This window comes from Ranitomeya variabilis, chromosome 2 (genome assembly GCF_051348905.1).
Source record: "Ranitomeya variabilis isolate aRanVar5 chromosome 2, aRanVar5.hap1, whole genome shotgun sequence".
Classification (NCBI taxonomy): domain Eukaryota; kingdom Metazoa; phylum Chordata; class Amphibia; order Anura; family Dendrobatidae; genus Ranitomeya; species Ranitomeya variabilis.
Window position 1 is genome coordinate 675,306,315 of NC_135233.1, and position 24,841 is coordinate 675,331,155.

Here is a 24,841-nt window from a genome sequence, read left to right on the forward strand (position 1 = left end):
GTAATCGTAGCAGAATCGACCAGTGTGAAGGTACCCTAAGTCTGTCTTCCTGGCTTATCTGCTTGTGTACAGAAGGGTGGGTTCTTATCTTCTCTGATTTTTTATCAGTACATATGCTAGCACAGACATTTTACCTTTCGGTTTCTTTGAAAAGCAGCTGTGTACAGACCTCTGTTCCAGGATCTCTGTTCCAGGCAGCATCTTTCATATTCATGCAATAGAAAATCAAATCGGTGGCCAATGATTATCTTTTTCAATATCCTGGATTTGTCAGCCTATAATTCTTTTGTCTTGTGGAGGGAAATAAATCCCAATTGGAACGCCAACAAACTCCATAAAAGAAGACTATTTATCGAAGAACTTGGGAAGTCACTGGTTCAACCTTATATTGAGAACAGAAATGTTACACCAAGAACAGAAGCAGCGGCAGCCCTGGTACAAAGCGTCCGTCAACATGCCCAGGACAGTGAAGCCATGACCTCCACAAGCTCTTCTACCCCCATGGCCTCTTCTGGCATCAAAAGAAAAAGATGCAGCTATTGCCCTTCATCTTGTGACAACAAGACAAGTATAACATGTTATAGCTGTAAAGCATTTATATGCAAACAACATGTGTATTGTCTTGCATGCAAGAAATCGTAAATTTATCTGATCATATGTAAGTATATTCACATTGTAATGTTTATTATCTTTAATTTTTTATCACAAAATGTTTGATTTGATTTTTTTTTTTTTTACAAAATATGTGTAGTTTTCTATTTTCGTTTTTCTCATTGATCTGTTTTTTTCTGAATAAACCAAAAAAAAAATAATTTCTGTTTCATTTTTCTTTTTTTTACTACCAATCATGTTCACAAACAGTCTAGTAAGCAAAAAGTTATAAAAAAAAATGAGTTAGAGTGTCTAAAATCAAGGTTTAATAAGCCGGGTCATAGTGACCCGAACAGAACTAGTGTATAGTAAATGCGAACAGAACAGCAGGGTTAAGTCAGATTCTGGAGTATGACCTACTGTCTATTGACCCTTTGAAAACTTCTGTACATTGTGAAGTGATCCCTGGTGTAGTTGTAGCAGTGTTCCCTTCCTCCCCGCCATGCTCAATGTCTGAATGTTTTGTGTACTCCATGGAGTTGAACCAGGATGTAGCGCTGTGTTGTTGTCAATGGCCAACAGACCTGTGAACAGAACCTGGAGAAGAAACATTAGTCTTATGTACTGCCACAGATCCCTTGTGTGCATTGCAAGCTGGTGCCAGCGTGGCATGATAGTGTAAAGTCAAAGCTAAGGTCGTTTGTGATCCTTGCTTGTTGATGCACAAATTCAAAAGAGAATGAAACACTTTATTTATATTTGTAAGTGAAACCATGTGTGAGTCACCTCTTCTGCAGATTATAGGGCAATTTTTGGACTATAGGTTTTACACCTCTGGCAGTGTCAAGGAATGCGAGTCCCCTGCAAGTCTTCTTCACATTTAGCAACCTTGACTTCCATTAGCAGGTCACTTAGTTCTCTGAGTTTCTGAAGGCCTTTGTAAGATATTTTAGGAAAGTTGTCAATTCATTTGAATAAGGCTCTTTCTATTACCTCTGCTGCTCATCCAGCCTATCCAAGATCATTTTGAGGCCAGTCTCAGGGTGGTTTATATTGATGTCTCTGATCGTTGCTGTGTGTCTGCCTGACTCTTCTCCCAGACATTTGACTAAGGCTACTTTCACACTAGCGTCGTGCACTGCACGTCGCAATGCGTCGTTGTGGATAAAAAACGCATCCTGCAAAATTGCTTGCAGGATGCGTTTTTTCTCCATAGACTGACATTAGCGACGCATTGCCACACGTCGCAACTGTCGTGCGAAGGTTGCGTCGGACCATCGGCACCAAAAAACGTTGCATGTAACGTTTTTTGGTGCGTCGTGTGCAGCATTTCCGACTGAGCATGCGCGGCTGGAACTCCGCCCCCGCCTCCCTGCACCTCACAATGGGGCAGCGGATGCGTTGAAAAACAGCATCCGCTGCCCCCGTTGTGCGGCGCTTTCACTGCTTGCGTCGGTACGTTGCAACGACGCAATTCGTCGTGCGTCGTACGACGCTAGTGTGACAGTAGCCTAAGAGGTCAAAGTCTCTAGTAACATTTTGGAAAGAAACTTTCCAGGTCCTATGGACTTCTGCATTGTTAATGAACTTTAAGAGCCCTTTGGCGACAAGTTCACTCCATGTAAAGAACTTGGCAATGTCCATTATCCAGTTGGCAGCAGGGTATACTGGTGGTGAGTCACCGTGGTAATGATGTGAAGTGTGTTAATACCTTTTAGTGTCCTCTTGAGTGCCACCAGCTGGTGTCTTACTGCTTGTTTGTGACAAAAGAAATGCCACAAGGTGATCTGCTTCGGTTACCTGGTTGTCCTTAGCAGAGTTGTCTTGCTTGTTACTCTCATTATAGCTGTCCTGGACCTACGCCCCATCTTGGATCGTGTTTGTCTTACTGGAGATATTGTGTTCTCATTTTGGTGCTGGCTCAGGATTGCAGTTTGAATTGGGATGCTCGTTAATGTACTGTGATGTACGTTGTCATGTATCATACAGTATAAGCTTCGGATTTGTCATACTTCTTTGTCTTTGCAGTTCAGGGAGTTGCGTTTCCTCTAGGGACTCTGCTTCGGCTAGAGCAGCTGCAGCCTCCTTTTCTGATGCTAGTCTTTCTAAGGCAGCATCCAGGCTTGCCTTCTCAATTTGTGTCCTCTTCTCTCACTCTGCTAGTGTTGCTTCAAACTATGCTTTCACTAACTTCAGTTGCATTTTCTGGTTAGCAAAGGTTGCTTGTATTTTGGCGGCTTCAGCTTTTGCATGGGTAATGGCGACATCTCTGGTGATAGATGATGCCCTCAAGAAGATAAAAGCTACAGATCTTGTTCTGTATGAAGATTTTTGGGACATAGTGTCTTTAAGGCAATGCTTGGCTGTGCAGACATTGCAGCAGCTGTACCAAGTCTTTGTACAGTCAGTGTCCTGAATCCTACTGGCTTGGTAGCCGCTGTTTCACTGTTCTGTCCTCGCTACTCATTCCCCTGAGGTGTGTGCATAGTCTGACAGGCAGCTAAACCAATCTACCATAGTCCAATAAGAAGACTGTATCCTGAAGTCTGTGTAGTGTATTGAACATTAGTAAATACTGTAGATTCGGTAAAACTAGGAGCAGTGAAATAACAAGGTATAACTACATCTATACAGGTGACACAGAAATACATGAGCTAAATGGCTGAACAGTTTATAAACAACATGTGCTGCTGTACCTGCCTGCTATCCAGTCCTATAAATACAACTGACTAATGCAGGAGAGAGTCTTGTGTATCTGGTGCCTGCAAACAACACATAATCCTTCTTACCAGCAATGCTATCATGAAAGGGAGTAAAATGGCGGATGTCCTCTGAAATCTGTGAGGTAATGAGCTTTTTCCCAAAATGCACCACTACAGAGCAAGGGACAGGAAGAGCAGAGGGACAAAAAGCTAATGCTGATAAATAAATAAAGCCACTAGATGGAATTTGTGTACTCCCAACAAAAACTCAACAATGAAACTTAATTCTGAAGGCACGACCGCTACTGTGAGCAGCCTGTATGGCCTAAACGTGCTACCATACTCGGCAGCCTCTCTGGACTTGTCTTTCATCGAGCACATCTGGGACGTCATCGGTCAGCAATTACATATGAAGCTGCGGATCTTAATGATTTACACTCCCAAGTGGATTCAGCGCAACAGAACATTCCTCAGACAACCATTAATAACCTCATTGATATCAGCCAATGCACTTAAGTATGTGTTTTACTGCACATGGGGCTACTATTCAGTACTGAATATATTGAGATGTTTTGAAAATTCTGTTTGCATTTGTCACTTTTTACATGTCATTAATGTTTTATCCATTTTGTGCTTTCCGTAATTCCACAATTTTTCCTTCTTGTTGCAATTTTAATGGTGAAGAGTGTAGTCATGTTATCTAATTAAAGATTAACATTCAATTACATTTAGAAGTATTTCTAACATCTTATACATTTGTTTTCTTGTAGACTTGCACAGCTAGCTACACATTTGTTCCTTACATGATCACACCCCATAATAAAGTGTTCTGCTGTGAAAGCAGCGTCATGAAAGGACTGACGGAATTGATGCAGCCTAACTTCGAGTTGCTTCTTGGGCCTATTTGTTTGCCCTTAGTGGATCGCTTTATTCAGGTCTTGAAGATGGCACAATCCAGCTCATGGTAAGGCCTTTACACAAGGATGGCGGAATAATATAAACCAAAATGAGTTTAAAGAGTAGCTTTTTTTGTTTATTTTTATTATACATAATACTAGTAAATATGAAAACAGTCAACATTGTAATATATCTTATAAGAGAAATCGGCTTCTTTCTCCTCCTGGAGCGATCCTTCACTTTCAATTCATGTATAAGGCTATGTGCACACGTTTGTAAATATAACCATGAGCCACCAAATAAACTCGTTGCTGAGGGTAAATCACGCTCCCTGGACACCCCAAATGGGTCCAATACAAAGGACAACTCCAATTAGATATGAAACACAAAACAAGGAGTATATAGATCCAAATCATCATTTTAAAAACCAGAACAAATTTTATTAGATAAGTTACACAATGACAAATGTTAAAATGCAATTATTATTAACATATCCAGTACACAATAAAGCAGAGGTATCAAGAGGGAGACTTAGAGGTAGCCGGATCAGATGCATACTACAAAATACATCCCAGACATGGGTGATGGTGCAAAAAATCGAAAAAAAGTATTAGCTGGGACACTGTCACAGGCAGTGTAAAATACACAATCTCCCGTGCCCTATACAGAGCACAGGGTCCACAGCCCACCGTTACAACATATCAATAATTAACATTGCACGCTTACCCATTAATGAATTCAGAGGGGAGCAATCTGCATTTCTCCCGGCGGCCCCGTGTGAAATGCAGATTGCTCATTACACATTTGTCATTGTGTAATTTATCTAATAAAATTTGTTCTGGTTTTTAAAATGATGATTTGGATCTATATACTCCTTGTTTTGTGTTTCATATGTGCACACGTTGCAGATTGTATGCGTTTTTGCCTCTTTTTTTCTCCCCGAAAACGCATACACAACACAACCCATTGAATTCAACGGGATTCTGCAATGCTGTGCTAATGCTGCATATTTTTCCGCAGCGGAATCGCATCGCGGAGAAATACGCAGCATGCTCATTCTTTGTGCGAAATCGCGGCCATTCCGCACACATAGGAATGCATTGATTTGCTTACTTCCTGAATGGAGCTATGCCCACCATGTGCAAAGTAAGCGGATCATGTGCAGATGGTACCCAGGGTGGAGGAGAAGAGACTCTCCTCCAGGCCCTAAAAAAAGAATTAAAGTAAAAAATAGTTATATACTCACCTTCTGGCGGCCCCTGGATTCAGCCCAGGCCTTAGCAATGCTCCCGGCAGCTCCCATTTTTTTTCATTATTATTTTTAACATATCTTTTTACTATTGCATAGGCAGCATCAATAGTAAAAAGTTGGTCACACTTGTCAAACACTATGTTTGACAAGTGTGACCAACCTGTCAATCATTTTTCCAAGGGATGCTACAGATTGTGTCACGCCGCCGTCGCCGTCTTCCCCCAACTTCCGCTATACTCACCTGTCCGCGGCGTCCTGGCACACTCCTGCTCGTCCTTCGGCGTCTGCTGCTCTGCTCGAGTGGCCGGCTTCTGCTCCCCGTCGGATGCGCGTGCGTGCGCACTCACTTCAGCGGCCACACTTCCCGTCTTGATCTGGGCCGCTCCTTCCAGCCTCCTCTATGATCTTGGAGGACCCCGACCCGGAAGGTAACTCCCCGCACTGTTTATCTGCCCGCCTCTTTCTCATGACAGTGCCTGACTGTCATTTGTATCTTTCAAGTGATTAGGCTCCACGTTTCTCTGCTCAGCCTTTGCTCTGCTCCGTGATCCGTGCTTCCCGGTTTCTCTGCCCTTTTTCCGTTACCTTGTCCTTCTATTTTGCTCTCTTCCAGTTCCTGCCTTCTTGTGTCTCCAGCCTGTCCGTGGTCCCGTCATTCCGTCATTCCAGCCTGTCCGTGGTCCCGTCATTCCTGCCTGTCCATGTTCCTGTTACCTCTTCGTTCCAGCCTGTCCGTGGTCCCGTCATTCCCACCTGTCCATGTTCCTGTTACCTCGTCGCTCCAGCCTGACTTTATTCCCGTTACCCCATCTTCCCTGCCTGTTAGTTTCTCCTTCTTCTCCGTGTTCCCGTGTTCATTCCGTGTCATTCACCCCTCCTGCCTTTCCGTGTCCCCGCTCCTTTTTCGACTCCCTGTCCCTGGGTACCAGCTGCCGTGGCAGTAGTCTCCCCTGGGCCTGTCCCTAATGCTCCCTGTACAGGGAGTGGTCCACCAGGTCTACTCGCCCTAGGGGGGTTCGCTGTCCAGTGTGTTCACCTTTGGAGTCCCACCAGCCCTTACAGTTTGCTTGGAAAACGCTAGCATTACGCTTGCAAAACGCTAGTGTTTAGCGGGAAAACGCATGCCAATTCCACATGCAGTATACCCGAGGCAGGGAGTTGCGGAATTGCCGAGGAAATTCAGCAACGTATGCACATAGCCTAAAAACTGCATTCAGTTTAGACAGATTTGTCATTACTGAGATAATTGACAGTTGGTGGAGGAAGACTGGAAATCTAGAGGCAGACCAGACATACTGCTGCAAGTTCTCTTGAAACAACAGTTAAGTTACAGTTCTCCACAGAACTTTATGAGCAAAAACTATCTATCATCTCCTATCGCAGAAATAGGAAAATTTGTTCTCACTGAAGATAGATTTTACCTGTGAATTGAGAATTTTGAGAATGAATGTTCAGTCCAGGAGGAGAAAGAATCAGATTTCTGAGTTATATTACAAAGTTTCTTATTTTCATGTGTACTTTTAATTTATGAAAGAAAAAAATAAAACAATGATCAGTTTCTTGAAAAAGAAATTTTTGTAACTGCAACGTAAGAGTTAGAAATTCTAAGTGAAAAACAACATTAGTTTTCACAAAATATTAGGAGTTCAATAAACTACTATTTTTTTAGAAAATTATTTTTGGTGCTTAGAAATAGTACAAGAATCTAGCGCCTTTTTTTTGTGCTAGATCATTTTCACTATCTATAACACACTATTTAAGTGAACTTATCACCAGATTTCGCATTTTAAACTATATACACTGCTCAAAAAAATAAAGGGAACACTTAAACAACAGAATATAACTCCAAGTAAATCAAACTTCTGCCTGCAACATCCTTCTGCATGACCGGTTTGGCAGTGGGTATTTATAGTTTTGATGTATAAGTGCCAAGATTGCTTTATTCTTTGGGTTGGTGCGATTAAGACGATACCTTATTTATATTTTTTATGTTTTGCAGCTATCACACAGTAAAAATGTTTTTTTAATTTAAAAAAAAAGTTTTTTTCGTCGCCATGTTCTGAATTGTAACTTTTTTTTTCATTTTTTTTGGTAAACAAAGCTATATGAGAACTTTTTTTGCTTGATGAGATGGAGATTTTTTTTTGTACCATTTTTGGGTACACAACATTTTTTAATCGCTTTTTAACCCCTTACTGACATTGGACGTGATAGTAGGTCCGATGTCAGTACCCCCGCTTTAATGTGGGCTCCAGCGGTGAGCCCACCTCAAAGCCGAGATACGTCAGCCGTTTTGAACAGCTGACATGTGCCCGCAATAGCCGTGGGTGGAATCGCGATCCGCCCGCGGCTATTAACTAGTTAAATACCGGTGATTCCCGTCACATCATTGGTGTGTCGGCATGACAACCAGAGGTCTCCTAGTGACCTCTATGGTTGTTGATGTCGGATTGCTGTGAGCGCCACCCTGTTGTCGGCGCTAATAGCAAGGCTGTAACTCTACTACATAGAGGCGATCTGAGCATCGCCCCTATGTAGCAGAGAGCAGAGCCAATCAGGCTATGCCAGCTTCTAGCCTCCCATGGAGGCTATTGATGCATGCCAAAAGTTTAAAAAAAAGGTTTTAACAATATGAAGAACAAAAAATGTTCAAATCACCCCACTTTTGCCCCATTCAAAATAAAACAATAAAATTAAACATAGACATATTTGGCATCGCCGCTTTCAGAATCGCCTGATCTATCAATAAAAAAAAAAAGGATTAACCTGATTGTTAAACGGCGTAGCTAGAAAAAAAAAATCAAAACGCCAGAACTACATTTTTTTTTGGGTCACCTCGACATTGCATTAAAATGCAATAACGGGTGATCAAAAAATCGTATCTGCACGAAAATGGTATCATTAAAAACGTCAGCTCGGCATGCAAAAAATAAGCTATCACCAAACCCGAGTTCACAAAAAAATGGAGAAGTACGGGTATCGGAAAATGGCGCAATTTTTTTTTGTTTAGCAAAATGTGGAATCACTTAGATACAAAAGAATCTAGACATGTTTGGTGTCTATGAACTCGTATTGCATGTAGAGTAGCTGCGGAGACACCATCACGTGTTTCTCAACGCAAGCAGTGAATAGCCAGGCCTTTCCCCGGGAAGGAACAACCACGGGAAGGGCAGCATCCAATAAAGGAAAACATCCAATACAGGAAAACCACCTATGCCAAGCATGGTATCCATCCACAGACAGCTGTTGTGGTTGTTCCTTCCCGGGGAAAGGCCTGGCTATTCACTGCTTGCGTTGAGAAACACGTGATGGTGTCTCCGCAGCTACTCTACGTGCATTTGCATATTTCCCATAACGGATGGGGGCAGTGTTCTGGATCACTGCGTTGAGAAACACGTGATGGTGTCTCCGCGGTGTTGGATGTTTTGGTCTCCCCAAGGCCAATCATCTGTGCCTTTATGAACTCGTATTGACCTGGAGAATCATAATGGCAGGTCAGTTTTAGCATTTTGTGAACCTAGCAAAAAGCCAAACAAAAAACATGTGTGGGATTGCACTTTTTTTTTGCAATTTTACCGCACTTGGAATGTTGTTTCCCATTTTTTGTTACACAAAATGGTAAAACCAATGGTATCGTTCAAAAGTGCAACTCGTCCTGCAAAAAAATAAGCTCTCACATGGCCATATTGACGGAAAAATAAAAAAGTTATGGCTCTGGAAAGAAGGGGAGGAAAAAAAAACGAAAACGCAAAACCGAAAAAAGCTTCAATCATTAAAGGGAAGGTGCCGCATTTTATTTTTTGTATTAAAAATAATTGTTTATATAAACAATTATTTTTAATGCAAGTTTACATTTTTTATCTTTAACATTTTTTTATTATTAATTATTTTTTCAGCCACTGGACGCCGCCATTTTGCTTTGCAGGAGTGTAAGTGTAGCTGCACGACACTTCTCTGCAAATACGGCAGCCCTGGGCATAGGAGACTGCGGTCGGCGTTCGACCCTATACTTTACATTGAGCTGCTCCCTGCTGTGATCTGGCCACGCCCCCTGAGCCGTCCACACCACAGCAGAGGCAGGAGATCGGCGCCATCTTTCTGGAGCTCACAGTGTGTTGTGAGCTCCAGTTTCTCAGTATAATCGCAGGAGCCCTGCGGTTATAGGAGGAGGAGGAGACCAAGGACGGCACAGGAGGGAGAAAGGAGCAGCGCTGGCAGCAGTGAAGTAATATCGGCGGGGGAGGGGGAGAGGTAATCTAATCCTATCCTTTGTGATGCTGACTCTGAGCAGTGTATCTCCTCCCATGTGTGTTACTGTGCAGAGCCGTGTATCTAATCCTACCCTGTGTGATACTGTGCTGAGCCATGTATCTAATCCTACCCTGTGTGATACTGTGCTGAGACATATATCTAATCCTCTCCTGTGTGATGCTGACTGAGCCGTGTATCTAACCCTCTCCTGTCTGATACTGTGCTGAGACGTGTATCTAATCCTACTTGTGTGATGCTGTCTGCTGAGCCATGTATCTAATCCTACCCTGTGTGATACTGTGCTGAGACGTGTATCTAATCCTCTCCTGTGTGATACTGTCTGCAGAGCCATGTATCTAATCCTACCCTGTGTGATACTGTGCTGAGCAGTGTATCTAATCCTACCCTGTGTGATACTGTGCTGAGCCGTCTATCTAAACCTACCCTGTGTGATACTGTGCTGAGACGTGTATCTAATCCTCTCCTGTGTGATACTGTGCTGAGTCGTGTATCTAATCCTATTTTGTGTTACTGTGCTGAGCCGTGTATCTAATCCTACCCTGTGTGATACTGTGCTGAGACGTGTATCTAATCCTCTCCTGTGTGATACTGTCTGCAGAGCCATGTATCTAATCCTACCCTGTGTGATACTGTGCTGAGCAGTGTATCTAATCCTACCCTGTGTGATACTGTGCTGAGCAGTGTATCTAATCCTACCCTGTGTGATACTGTGCTGAGCCGTCTATCTAATCCTACCCTGTGTGATACTGTGCTGAGACGTGTATCTAATCCTCTCCTGTGTGATACTGTGCTGAGTCGTGTATCTAATCCTATTTTGTGTTACTGTGCTGAGCCGTGTATCTAATCCTACCCTGTGTGATACTTTGCTGAGACGTGTATCTAATCCTCCCCTGTGTGATCCTGACTGCTGAGCCGTGTATCTAATCCTATCCTGTGTGATACTGACTGAGCTGTGTATCCAATACTGTCCTGTGTGATACTGACTGCTGAGCTGTGTATCTAATCCTCTCCTATGCACTCCTCTCCCCCCTGTTATGTGTGATCTATATGGCGGTATTATGTGAGAAGTATATGGCGGTATTATGTGTGATCTATATGGCGGTATTATGTGAGAAGTATATGGCGGTATTATGTGTGATCTATATGGCGGTATTATGTGAGAACACTATGGTGTCGTTATTTGCGATCTATATGATGGTATTATGTGAGAACTATAGGACAGTATTATGTGTGATCTGTATGGCGGTATTATGTGAGAACACTATGGCAGTATTATCTTCAGAAAGGGGACTCATTCTAGGGTGGTTCTGGCTGAGCACCTGCACACGGGTCTGGGGTAATAGAGGGGGCAGCATGACCTCCAGTTAGGTGCAGTCAGGGGAGGGCTGGTGAGGCAGCTGAAGAGAGGGGTCTCATTTTTATCGTTACTATATGGCTACATTTCCTTCCCAGCGTCACCCCGTACTTCGCCTGACGTCTCACTTTCACACATCTCCAGGACAGGATGGAGAAGACAGGATCTGAGGAGGGGAATGGGGTGTTTGCATGCAAAGTCTGGATCAGAGCAAGTCATCAATCCGCAGAAATGTTTCCTGGATTTCTGAGGAGCGGACAAGCAGATGGCCCATCCATGTGTATAAAAGACAGCGCTCTATGTAAAATCCCTGGCTGCTCCGCGCACCGAACATGGTGCCCCCCATAGACAAGCACAGTGCTCTCCTGAAATACTCTGTGCTGCTGTCACCCTGCTCCCTCCACCATATATCTCCCAGAATCCTTGCTGCCTGCGATCCTCTGTGACTGTCTACTTGTCATAACTTTGCAGTCACCAACAAAATGTCCTCTCACTGTGTTCCTGAATATCATCGTCTCTTATCCCTTAGCAAACACCCAGAAGGGGAGGAGAGGAGACATCACACACGTCAGCAGACTCCGCCCATAATTACTGCAGTGCAGTAATATGAGCCAGTTGTACACTAGGTTATTATTAAATTTCAGTAGCTGCTCCCCCTAGTGTTTAAAAGTGGAAATGCCAAACCTTTTAAAATTATTTTTCATATTTTACTAAATTATAAACAAATGATAATATTTTTTAAGAAAATGTAAACATTAATACTTTACGTTTTCTCAGTCGTTGTAAAAAAAAATTTTTTGATGGCACCTTCCCTTTAAGGGCTTAATCAGAATTTTCAGATGCCGAAAAACCACCAATTTAGTTTTGTTGTTTTTTTGTTTGTTTTTTTGCGTGTAAGTGATAAGACCAATTTGTTCATAGTCAGTAGAATTACATAGATACCAGATTTATAGTTTTTTATTATTATTTTGATTGCTTTTTGTTACATTTTTTATATGCCAGTATGGTGAAAAGCCAAATACAAAGTTGCTTTATTTAAATTGTGACAAACCAAAAGAGGCAAAAACTGCATAAAAACGTGCTAAAAATGCATGTAAAAAAGCGCAATGAAAAACGCAAGTATCCTAATTTATTTAATAAGGGTGCAAATTAAGCAGAAATTCTGCAACAATAAAACCCTGCAAAAATCAGCAACATTAAAAAAAAAAATCCGTTCAAAAAGATTGGACTCTTAGTTTCCATAAGGTTGACTTCACACCTTTTTTTTAGTACTGTATTTACTTTCAGCAGGAACATAAAAAAAAAAACTCATTTGTTTGTTTTTCTGTTATTGTAGCCAATACTTCCGAGAAGCCATCCTCAATGACATTAGGCATGCACGCAACAAATACACTGGAAAGGAGTTGGCGGCTGAGCTGACAAGGATACGACATCGTGTAGATAACATTGAAGTTTTGTCTCCAGATATCATTATAAATTTACTCTTGTCATATCGGGACATTCAGGTACTGAAAGCTTATTGTTAAATGTGGTTTTGTGCTTTAATTATGTGTGTAACTAAATTTTACTGACACTGCCTTGTGTGTTAAACCTGGGTTCACATTGTGTTTATGCTCGTGACTCTGTTGGGGGTGAATATTGGAGGTGGAGCCGCATATTCATCACTGTAATGAGCGGCACCACGTGACCGCTCACACAGGACAAGCTGCCGGCGCTGAGAGGAGACATCGCGGGAGCTGGGTGAGTATTTTAATGCAAGCGGGCGGGCGCACAGGGGGTGGGAGGCGGGAGGTGACCACGAACTTTATTTTTAACACAAAAAAACCCCCAAAACCTTGATTTTTCATTCCTTCTCTACAGCGAACGCTGCTGGGGAGAAGGAATGAATACCGGCTTCAGCACCACACGCAGGGGGGACAGCGCTTAACTCTAGCGCTGTCTCCTGCACGGTCCGTGTGGTCCCCAGTCGGCACACGGCTGCCGCACGTGTGCCACACTGATGTGCCACGTGAGCACACGGACACAGATAACTCCGGTACCGGAATTATCTGGACGTGTGAGACAGGCCTGACAGAGCTATTAAGTAGAATGAGGCAAGTGGATTCCCTAGTCTGCAATTTACCAGATTACGCTGTTGTATCCCTGTTAGGCCAGGGTCACACTTGCCAGTTCAATGCGCAAGTTGCTCGCATTGAACTCGCAAGTGTGATCCTGGCCTTACAAAGATGAACACTGCCATTAAGAAAGCCAAATGGAGTCCAAAGTTGTAGACTCTGGATTTCATTTGCCTCATTGTACTCAAATGCTTCATCATGGGTTCCAAAAAACATGGTTATGAAGGAACTCCTGATAGAGTTGTGAAACTTGAAGGTTAGACGCAATGTGAAAACTGCTTGATGCAGTATAGAATTCTAGTCTCCAAATCCTTTTACTTAAGGAGCCATTTAGACCACTCCAAAGAAAAGATCAACTTAAAGGGAATCTGTCACCCCATTTTTGGCATATAAGCTGCTGCTACTGCCATCAGGGGCTTATCTACAGCATTCTGTAATGCTGTAGATAAGCTCTCGATGTAACCTGAAAGATAGGAAAAGCAAGTTAGATTATACTCACCCCTGGTCCGGCGCCTCCCATCTTCATACGATGACGCCCTCTTCTTTGCTTCCTGACGTGGCTCCAGCGCAGGCGTACTTTGTTTGCCCTGCTGAGGGCAGAGCAAAGTACTGCTGTGCGCAGGCACCCGGAAAGGTCAGAGGGGCCCGGCACCTGCGCACTGCAGCACTTTGCTCTGCCCTCAACAGGGCAGACAAAGTACGCCTGTGCAGGAGCCGCGACAGGAAGCAAAGAGGACGACATCGTATGAAAATGGGAGGACCCGGACCTGTGACGCCCATCGGACCGGACCGCCCCCCAGGTGAGTATAATCTAACTTGTTTTTCTTATCTTTCAGGTTCCATCAGGGGCTTATCTACAGCATTACAGAATGCTGTAGATAAGTCCCTGATGGCGATGGCCGCAACTTATAGGCCAAAAATGGGGTGACAGATTCCCTTTAAAATGTTAGGTGTCCAACCGGGTATTATTTGTGGATCGTGTGTGTGTATACACGCACTGTGATCATATGTTTGCAGCAATATAAACTAGCCTGTCACCGTTATGTAATTGCATTTATTTTTCCCCTCTCTTCTGAATGGCTCACATGGAAAGGATTATGATTCCATTGTAAAGCTAGTGGAGACGCTAGAAAGACTGCCAACCTTTGATTTGTCCTCCCATCTCCATGTGAAGTTTCATTACGCATTTGCCCTGAACAGGTGAGAATAATTTTCTGATGACTTTTGCATAGTTAGAAGCAATAAGTGTTACTTTTTTGATTCCTTTTTAGTTCATCCCAATTGTACATTGATTAATTCTTAAATGTTGATCTGTTTCACAATTGTACTGTATAAAGGAGAATTAACTATAACAAATGGTGCAGAGCTTCTATAAGTGTGCCTGTGTTGGATTTATGGAAGCCATATGTATTTTTATAAGTACATTTAACAATTCCATTACAGCACAATACATGTCATGTAAAATGTAAATTTGGCTTTATATTTGTAAACTTATGTCTATTTCACTAAAAAGTTTTTAGGTACATTTAGGCTATGTGCACACGTCAGGATTTTGTCAGGCTTTTTCCTCAGGTTTTGTAGCCAAAACCAGGAGTGGGTGATAAATGCAGAAGTGGTGCATATGTTTCTATTATACTTTTCCTCTAATTGTTCCACTCCTGGTTTTGGCTACAAAACCTGAGGAAAAAGCCTGACAAAATCCTGACAAAATCCTGACAAAATCCTGACGTGTGCACATAGCCTTACTGTGTGTTAGTTTTGTAGATATATCACGGACTCGTTATAATAAATGTGCATGTTCACGCATCCTTTTTTATTTTTTTGTGGACCAGTTTTACACAAATGGAAAAAATACTTATGTCCTATGTGCTGCAGGTAAAACTTGCCAATGTACATTTATTCCTTCGCAATCTAAGATGAAAATGTATGCCATTGGTTGTTACAGAAAGTGTAAAGCCAACTCAGGAACTGAGAATTGCATAGCCAGCATCTGCCTGTAACTGCAGTGACTGATTACTGTAATTTAAAAATATAAATTCCGCTGTCAATCTCTATAAATGGCATCATTGCCGATGTGACCAGTCTCCCATCACAACCCTCTTCCCCACCAACTGGTTACAATGGCATTTGGAGGCCTGCTGAATCCTGCGATTTCGCTTTAAACTGCAACACTGTGGTATATCAGTATGTAATATCAAATGATCACAGGTTAAAGTACCCCAGAAAGTCCAAGGAAATGAAAAAATGTTTTAAAAAGTTTAAAAATATATATATATTTCTAAAGGTTTAGAACTCCCCTATTTTTTTTTTCAAAAATAAAAAAATTGAAAAAATAGACATATTTGGTATCATCATGTCAAACAAGTCAGACATATTAATATATAAAATTATTTAACACCAAAAATCAAAAAAGGAACTCCAGAATTGCCATTTTCTTGTACAGGGCACGCCCCCCCCCCCCCCCAAAAAAAAAAAAAAAAAAATGCAACAGAGTGATCAAAATCTCGTTTGTACTCAAAAATTGTCCACTCTAGGTGTAAAAAGCAATCCTCCATACAACTACGTCAAGGTGAAAATAAAAACTTACTTGACCTGGATAATCATGTTGCTGGGTCTTTTGTTTTTTTACTACATAATGAACACCATAAAAAAAAATATAAAAAGAATGTCAGAATTGCATTTTTTTTTTTTTCAGCACTAGGAATTATTGACCCATCTTCCAAGATGTTGTATAATAAAATTAATAATTTAAAATTACAATATTGTCCTGCAAAAAAATGACATCAAACAGCTATGTCGACGGAAAAATAAAAAAAGGAACAGGAGGAAAAAATGAAGGATAAAAAAAAGTCCTGGATTCTTAGGAAGTTAATGACTTGGTGGGGGGAAAAAACGTATGGCACACGGGTGTCTTGTATTTTATTGTTTAATTGTTAGGAGAAGCGAAGATTATCTCTTTTCCTGCACGATAAAATGGATGCAACAAGTATTGTAAAAAATGAAGCACGGAACAAAAATGGATCCAGCACAAAGTATGAGAATAGAAACTAAACTTTGAAACCGGCCCTAGAACAGTTTGGTACTTAGGTTTTCATGATATGAATGCTTCTCTTTTATGGTAGGCATTTTTGCTTATATGGTAAAAGGAAGTACAATCGTATTGGTTACTAGCTTTAGTATATTAATGTCTCTAAAACATGTTGCAAAAAAGATTTTCACCATCAATTTCTTATTTCAAAACTGAAAACTCACTGCATTTAGTGTTGTCCGGTTCTTTTGTAAAACGGGCATGTGCACACAATGTCTATTAGACACTTGCATAGCTTTTGAACTTTTTGAAAACTCCAGCTGACAAGAGCACCGTCTTACATATGATAGCAGTGTCCCCTAAATGCCAAGTAGAAGAAGGTGAGACCAAGACAGAACTTTTTGGGCTAAACGCAAAACTCTCTGTGGTGAAAAATGAACACTGCACATCACATTGAAAACAACATTCCTACTTTCAAACATAGTGGTGGAAGCATCATGCTGTGGGGATGCTTTTCTTCAGCAGGACAGGAATCTGGTCAGATTTTATGGGTGGATGGATTGCGCTAAATACAGGGCAATCCTGGAGGAAAATCTTAAGAGGCTGCAAAAGACTTGAGACTTACTTATAGGTTTACCTTCCAGCAGGACAACAACCCTAAACTTACTGCCATAGATAAAATAAAATGGTTTAGATAAAAGCATATTCATATGTTTAAATAGCCCATTCAATTCCAGACATAAATGCCATTGAGAAGACTTGAAAATTTCTGTTAACGAACGCTCTCCATCCAATCTCACTGAACTAGAGCTAGTTTGCAAAGAAACACCAAGCGTGAGAAAACCGAAAAAAATAGGTCAAAAGATGGTATAATGAAAAAAAGGTAACACTTTATTAAACAAACAAAAGGTGTAATTAATAAAAGGAGTCGCATATTAAAGTATAGACAAAATCATCAAATAAAAAATACTGTGTTGGTATGCTGCAAAAGGTATGGAGAAAAGCTGCTGGGTATATATGATCCACACATACAGTAAAACTAATAATATGATGTATGTGAAACCATGTGTATAAACCAGTATAATGTGCCAGCCCAATATATACAGGTTAATCCAACAAATTAGGAGAAAATATATACCCTACATTTTTTATAAATAAATTTCAAGTAGATACATATGAATATCCAAAAAAAGAAGAAACCACTTGAAACAATATTCTCTCAAAACATATTTTAAAATTCAATAAATCTTTTATTTAAACACCAAACAAGGACAATACACAAAAAAAGGAAATTAAAAACAAGAGGGGCAGGTCAATATGCATAATATTGGTACAGCAAGTCTGAATAGTACGGTTTAAACAATAGTGATCACTGGAAAAATATAAGAATCAAATGGGTGAATAAATGGGGAAGAGGAAAACACATAATGCTATGTTGCCAGTAATTGCATAAATGCCATGTATCCTCAAAATTCCTCCGCAAAAAACGATTCCAAAAAGTGCATAGTGCATACTAACCAGTGGTCATGTTAGGTAAGGTAATCCCGCCGCCTCACACTCCAACGCGCGTTTCACACATTGCTTCGTCAGGGAGTGATGTATCAATATTATGCATATTGACCTGCCCCTCTTGTTTTTTATCTCCTTTTTTTGTGTATTGTCCTTGTTTGGTGTTTAAATAAAAGATTTATTTGAATTTTAAAATGTATTTTGAGAGAATATTGTTTCAAGTGGTTTCTTCTTTTTTGGATATTCAATATATACAGGTGTTTCACAAAATTAGAATATAATCAAAAAGTTAATTTATTCCAATTTTTCAACACAAAAAAGTAAAACTCATATATTATATAGTCATTACAGAGTGATCTATTTCAAGTGTTCATTTGTTAATGTTGATGATTATGGCTTACAGCCAATGAAAACCCAAGATTCATTATCTCAGTAAATTAGAATAATTACCAAAAAACACCTTTAAAGGCTTCCTAAGTATTTAAAATGCACCCGTTGGTCTGTTTCAGTAGGCTTCACAATCATGGGAAGACTGCTGAGTTGAAAAATGTCCAGAAGGCAATCATTGACACACTCAACAAGGAGGGTAAAAAGCAAAAGGTCATTGCTAAAGAAGCTTGCTGTTCAGAGTGCTGTATCCAAGTATATTAATGGAAAGTTGAGTGGAAAAAGGTGCATGATCAACCGGGATAACCGCAGCCTTGAAAGAATTGTTAAGAAAAGGCCATTCAAAAATTTGGGGGAGATTCACAAGGAGTGGACTGCTGCTGCAGTCATTGCTTCAAGAGCCACTACACACAGAGGTATCCAGGATATGCAAGTGTCTCATTCCTTGTGTCAAGCCACGCATATGACCCAAAGACAACGCCAGAAGTCTTACCTGGGCCAAGGAGAAAAAGAACTGGACTTTGGCTCAGTGGTCCAAGGTTATGTTTTCAGATGAAAGTAAATTTTGCATTTCATTTGGAAATCAAGGTCCCAGTGTCTGGAGGAAGAGTGGAGAGGCACACAGTCCAAGCTGCTTGAGGTCTAGTGTGAAGTTTCCATAATCAGTGATGGTTTGGGGAATCACATCATCTGCTGGTGTAGGTTCACTGTGTTTTATCAAGACCAAAGTCAGGGCAGCCATCTACCAGGAAATTTTAGAGCACTTCATGCTGCCATCTGCCAACAACCTTTTTGGAGATCAAAATTTAATTCTCCAGCAGGACTTGGCATCTTTCCACACTGCCAAAAGTATTAATACCTGGTTTAAAAACAACATTATCACTGTGCTTGATTGGCCAGCAAACTCACCCGTCTTTAATTCCATAGAGAATCCATGGGGTATTGTAAGAGGAAGATGAGAAACACCAGACCCAACAATGCAGACGAGCTGTAAGCTGCTATCAAAGCAACCTGGGCTTCCATAACAGCTCAGCAGTGCCACAGGCTGATTGCCTCCATGCCACGCCATATTGATGCAGTAATTGATGCAAAAGGAGCCCCGACCAAGTATTGAGTGTATTTACTGAACATACATTTCAGTAGGTACATTTCGGATTTTAAAATCATTTTTCAAGCTGGTGTTATAAGTATGCTAATTTACTGAGATAATGACTTTTGGGCTTTCATTGGCTGTAAGTCATAATAATCAACATTAACAGAAATAAACACTTGAAATAGAGTCATTACAAACAGTAATCTATCTAATATGAGTTTCACTTTTTGTATTGAAGAACTTAAATAAATCACTTTTTGATGATATTCTAATTTTGTGAGATGCACGTGTAACTGTTTCAAAATTACAACAATGTAGATGACTAGATAATAGGAGTAATGTGTGCTGTGCTGTCTCTGTGGATATACATCAGTAAGCTAGGTAGAGGCTATTGTATAAATATAGGATAGCCATGCATGTGTGCACCCAATGCAAACAAATGAATAATTGGTTAGATGGTACATGAGTTGGGCATAAAGATGAAAATAAATATGGACCTGACTGGATATAAGCAAAAACTTCCTGGAGATGTGCCCACCTGATTCATGTTTCTGTATTGCCAGATTTATATTTTTAAAATATTTAGAAAACCACCGCTCCGGTCCGCGACCCGCACTTCCTTTTTCTGCTGTGGTCTCCAGGGGTCTGCGGACATCTGGCAGATCCCCGAACAATGTGCTCAGGGCGTGTGCGCGCAGACCCGGCCTCTTGGAGAGATACTATGCATTGTTCTAAAGTGTCCCCAGCCAATACCTGGGATACACTTATTAATAGGCACCTCCACCTATTGGGAGGTGCCTGAGCAACATGTTCTGTCAGTTTTGTCTGTACGCTTGCTAGTTGTCAGGTCCCCTGTTCTTGTAAACCAGCCATGCTTGCCATCAGGTGCTATACCTTACTGTATACCAGCTGTGCCTGCCAGTACCTGCCGTGTTCACCTGTTTGCCAACCAATTGTGCCAGTAACTGTCTAGCACCTGCTGTGCCATCCATTCCTGGACGTTCAAGCTTCCTACCCCTTTGGGTGTCAGCTGCCATGTATCTGAGGTCTGTCCTGGAGCAGCACCTTGCGTCCATCTAGAGCCAAGTCTTACCACACCATTAGGGGCTCTAGTGAAGATTCAGGGGCTTGCCTAGTCACACCCCTCCAAGCTCTCCTCGGTCCATGGCACAGTGGTTCCACTACCCCTTGCGCTACAGTATATCACATAAAATGCCATTAAAGTTCACAGGATATGAATACTTCTCCAAGGCACTGTGTGTGTCCGGCTGATTTATTTCATTCCTCATAAACCGCACCACAGAAAAATTTAAATGCAGCCCTTGTCCAGCACAAAGTGAAACGTAAAGTCCGTACAATAGTGCGGGTTCGTTCGCTTGGGATAGTCCAGCTTCTTAGCCCTTTAGCAAAGGCACACAATCCTGGAAGTCTGCACATTTCCACACATAGACATGTGTGAGACACAGGTCTCATTTTACAATGTGATCCAATTCCACACCTAGGGGTGGAGATATGGAGAACAGCCTTCCCACCCAACTCTTCAGCTGCTCACAATCAACCTGTCATGGCCGATTAACCCCTCTTAGTACTATGTGATATAAACTTGGAGTAATGCTCTTGTACACAGAGGATAACCACCTCTGTGATACATGTCTCCCATCCACTATGTGTATATTTTCTTTACTTTTCAGATGGGTTCCATGCAGAATCCACCTTAAAAAAAAAAAAAAAAAAGACATTGTGCGCATGTACCCTAAGTCAATAAAGACCAAACATCGGCGGTTGCTCTCACTTCGTATCAACTAATAAATAGACAATTTTTATATTTTTGGTGGAAATTCTCCAAGTTAGCTTGGGTTTGTGAATTCCACCAGGGGTTTGTTTCTTGTATGTGTTGCTTGCTTTCTGTTTTTATCCCTCTTTCTTTAAACATTTTACAACCAATCCTATATGGCATGTCAAATAAGCTTCAGGGAAGGGGATTTATCCTTCTGTATTTTGTGTTACAGTGTGGTCAATTTTAAATACAATGTTTTGTGGATGTAATTCTTTTTGTGATTTCGTTTTTTGTTTAGGAGGAGACACCCTGGGGATAGGGAAAAAGCTCTGGAGATAATGTTACCAATGGTGCAGCATGAAGACCAAGTTGCCTCTGATGTGTACTGTTTGGTGGGAAGAATCTACAAAGATACGTTTCTGGATTCCAATTTCACTGATGAGGAGAGCCGAGACAAAGGCACATACTGGTCAGTGTGCAATAAAGTCTATAGTCTGCCTGCTTAAGTTTAAATAAATATTTCAGCTGGGTGTGACATGACAATGCTTCCAGCTGACTTTTGGGATAATATTAAGCATATGTTACTACAGGAAAAGGATATTGTATGCTTATCTTCAAAACAATTGTTCCTGACAGTTGACAAATGTTCTAGAAATACATTTTCAATCTTAGATAATGTATTACACTACACAGTGTAATGTGAACACAGCCTGCAAATGTTACTACATCAGTTGTGGTATTTTTGTATGTAATATATGTATGGCACACAACATCTAATTTCTGGTACAAAAAAAGGAAGGGAATATCCAGCACATCCATCCAGTGTAAGTAAAATATCCAAAATTTATTAGAACATTTTAAAAGGGATTAAAAGAAGAGAGAGAGAGGCCCTCTCTGCCTGACGTGTTTCTGGCGCACCATGGCGCCCTTGACTAAGGGTGCCGTGGTGCGACAAACGCGTCAGGCAGAGAGGGCCTCTCTCTTCTTTTAATCCCTTTTAAAATGTTCTAATAAATTATGGATATTTTACTTACACTGGATGGATGTGCTGGATATTCCCTTCCTTTTTTTCTACTTCAGGTGAAATCACCAGCAGGTACGGCACCCACCAGCTACATTTATTTGCAACGGCTTACAGATGCATGTCTCGGCGTGTCAAGCTCCAACCCTTCCCTCTCCCCCCTCCTTTCTTTCTTTAATTTCTGGTACACTGCATTTTCAGCTTAAAATAATGGTGGTCTTACTCAACAAGGAGACAATAGATGACAAATGCAGCAGTGGATTTAGAAATGTAAGCGTGCAATCATATTCCAAGCTGTATTAATCACAGTCTTGAAAAGCCTGTGGTTTATACATATTTAATATCTGTGAATACTCATGTTTTATTAATTTATTGGCTTTCATTTTCCAATGTAGGTCTGTGGCAGCATTGACTTAGGAGAAGGAAGCAATATATTGCTTAAAAACTTCAATATATCCAATAACACAGAAATAATACAATATCAATACTTTCCAGTCTATTAAATCTGCAGCAAGCATGGTTATAAAAATGGTTCCAATAAAATCTGTAGAATTCAGACAGCTGGTACATGCCGCCCGATCCACAGGCAGTATAAGGCTGCCATCACACTAGCAGTATTTGGTCAGTATTTTACATCAGTATTTGTAAGACAAAACCAGGAGTGGGTGATAAATGCAGAAGTGGTGCATATGTTTCTATTATACTTTTCCTCTGTTTGTTCCTCTCCTGGTTTTGTATAACAAATACTGATGTAAAATACTGACCAAATTCTGCTAGTGTGACGGCACCCTAAGACTCTGGCTGCATGATTTCAGCCATGTATAACTCTGAAATCTCTGTGGCACTTCAGAGAAAAGCATAGTTGCCCAGGAGTGACCAGTCTCTCACTATAAAGGCATGCAGGGAGAGACCTGTCAGTCAGTGACAGCGGGTGGGGAGAAATCGCCAGGGACTCGCCTGCCCAAGTATTCTTGCCTGCAGTTCAGGCAGGCAGCTATTAAAGTATGTCATTCTCTGCCGAAGCATTTCAGAGTTATACATAGGTGAAACCATGTAGTCACAATCTGATACATGCTGCCTGTGGATCGGGCTGCATTTATCAGCTGTCAGGTTCCTTTTAACATGTTATTTGAGCATTTTTTTTAACCCCTTCCCAATATGGCAAATTTCTGTTTTTTTTTTACTTTTCATTTTTTTCCGCTCTTTCTTCCCAGAGCCATAACCTTTTTTTTTTTTTTTTAAATTTCTTGTCCACATAGGCGAAGAGGGCTTGTTTTTTGCTGGACACATTGAACTTTGGAATGACAGCAGTCCTTTTACTGCTATTTTGACATTGTTTTCTGGGAATTGTTTTTGCGGTGTACATTTTGTGTTAAAAATGACCTTGCAATATGATTCTACTCAGTACAATTGCGTTGATACCAAACATGTCAGGTTTTTTTATTGTTTTAGTGGTGGAAAAAAATCAGAAACTTGTTTTTTTTATTTTTTATTTTTTTTACCGGGTTGTGATGCCATTTTCCGAGAGTAAAGTTTTCATTGTTTGGTCGATGACGCTATGTGAGGACTCATTGTTTGTGGGGTTAGACATTTTGTATTGGTACCATTTTGGGGTGTAGAGATGACCTTTTGATTACTTGTTACAGCATTTTTTGTGCTATTGCAACAATAAAAATGTAATTTTGGTGTATAATTTTTTTCCCAATTTCAGTGTTTGCCAATCTGGTTAATTATTTTTTAATATTTTCAAAGATCAGACTTTTCTAAACACAGCCATTCCATATATGTGTATTTTTTTATTATTATTATTTATTTTCATTTTTAGTGGAGGGAAAATGATTTGAACTTTATTTATTTTTTAAAACTGTTATTTACTTTTCACTGTACTTGTTAGTTCCCTTTGGGGACTTGAACTTGCGATCATCTGATTGCTAGTGCTGTATACAGAAATATCACAGTATTCCTGTATGTAGTGAAAATCACTGTCTCCTTTGAAGCCCAGCCACAGGTAGGGTTTCAAGGGAGCTCCATAATGACAAGTAGGGAGGTCTCCAACAGACCCTTGGCTGGCATAGCAATACATCAGTGACCCACAATCATATCACAGGCATGCAGCTGGGCACACAGAATGACTCAGCCCCCATACCAGCGCGCTGCTAATGTCACTGTCAGAGTTTGACAGCGACATTTAAGTGTGTGTGTATATACACATATATATATGTGTGTTTTTAACACGTTACTGCAGTGAAGACACACTAAAAACACCTGTTCCTTTTTTCCTGCATCCAATGCAATTCTATGGGAAGAATCTGCCGCTATAACTCGACGTACCCACAAAAGAAATTGACATGTTGCACATTTAAAAAAAAAAAAAAATCACCTCAAGTCAGTTTATTGTGCATCTAATAATATCACTGGGCCTGAGTTTTCTATAAATCACATCCACTTTACTGGAAATGTAAGTAGCCATGTTTTTAGTGAAACAAAATTATGCAGCGTCAAAAACCCCAAAATAATTAATTGTGGGAACTTCACCTTAGGGCTGTCCCACACGTCCAGATAATTCCGGTACCGGAAAAAATCGGTACCGGAGTTATCCGTGTCCATGTGTCCATGTGCCCGTGAGCTCACGTAGGCCATACGTGCGGCACACGTGTGCCGCCCGTGTGCCGAGTGGGTACCACACGGAGCGTGTGGTACCCACGCGTGTGGTACACTGCATCGTGCTGAAGCCGCGATTCATATCTTCTGTGCAGCAGCGTTTGCTGCATAGAAGATATGAATAATAGTAAGAAAGATCTATCTGTCTGCCGCCCTCCCACCCCCTGTGCGCCCCCCCCCGCT

At 41.0% G+C, this 24,841-nt stretch overlaps 1 protein-coding gene across 3 annotated transcripts in view; it reads left to right on the top strand.

Moving 5' to 3' along the window:
• MAP3K5 (mitogen-activated protein kinase kinase kinase 5) overlaps window positions 1-24,841 on the top strand; it is a 270,104-nt gene that overhangs the window by 118,134 nt on the left and 127,129 nt on the right. For all 3 annotated transcript variants that reach the window (XM_077289289.1, XM_077289290.1, XM_077289291.1), the window contains exons 4-7: window positions 4,064-4,257; window positions 12,405-12,573; window positions 14,276-14,382; window positions 21,275-21,445. In XM_077289289.1, the coding sequence (XP_077145404.1) occupies window positions 4,064-4,257; window positions 12,405-12,573; window positions 14,276-14,382; window positions 21,275-21,445 (641 nt within the window). The remainder of the gene's footprint in view (window positions 1-4,063; window positions 4,258-12,404; window positions 12,574-14,275; window positions 14,383-21,274; window positions 21,446-24,841) is intronic.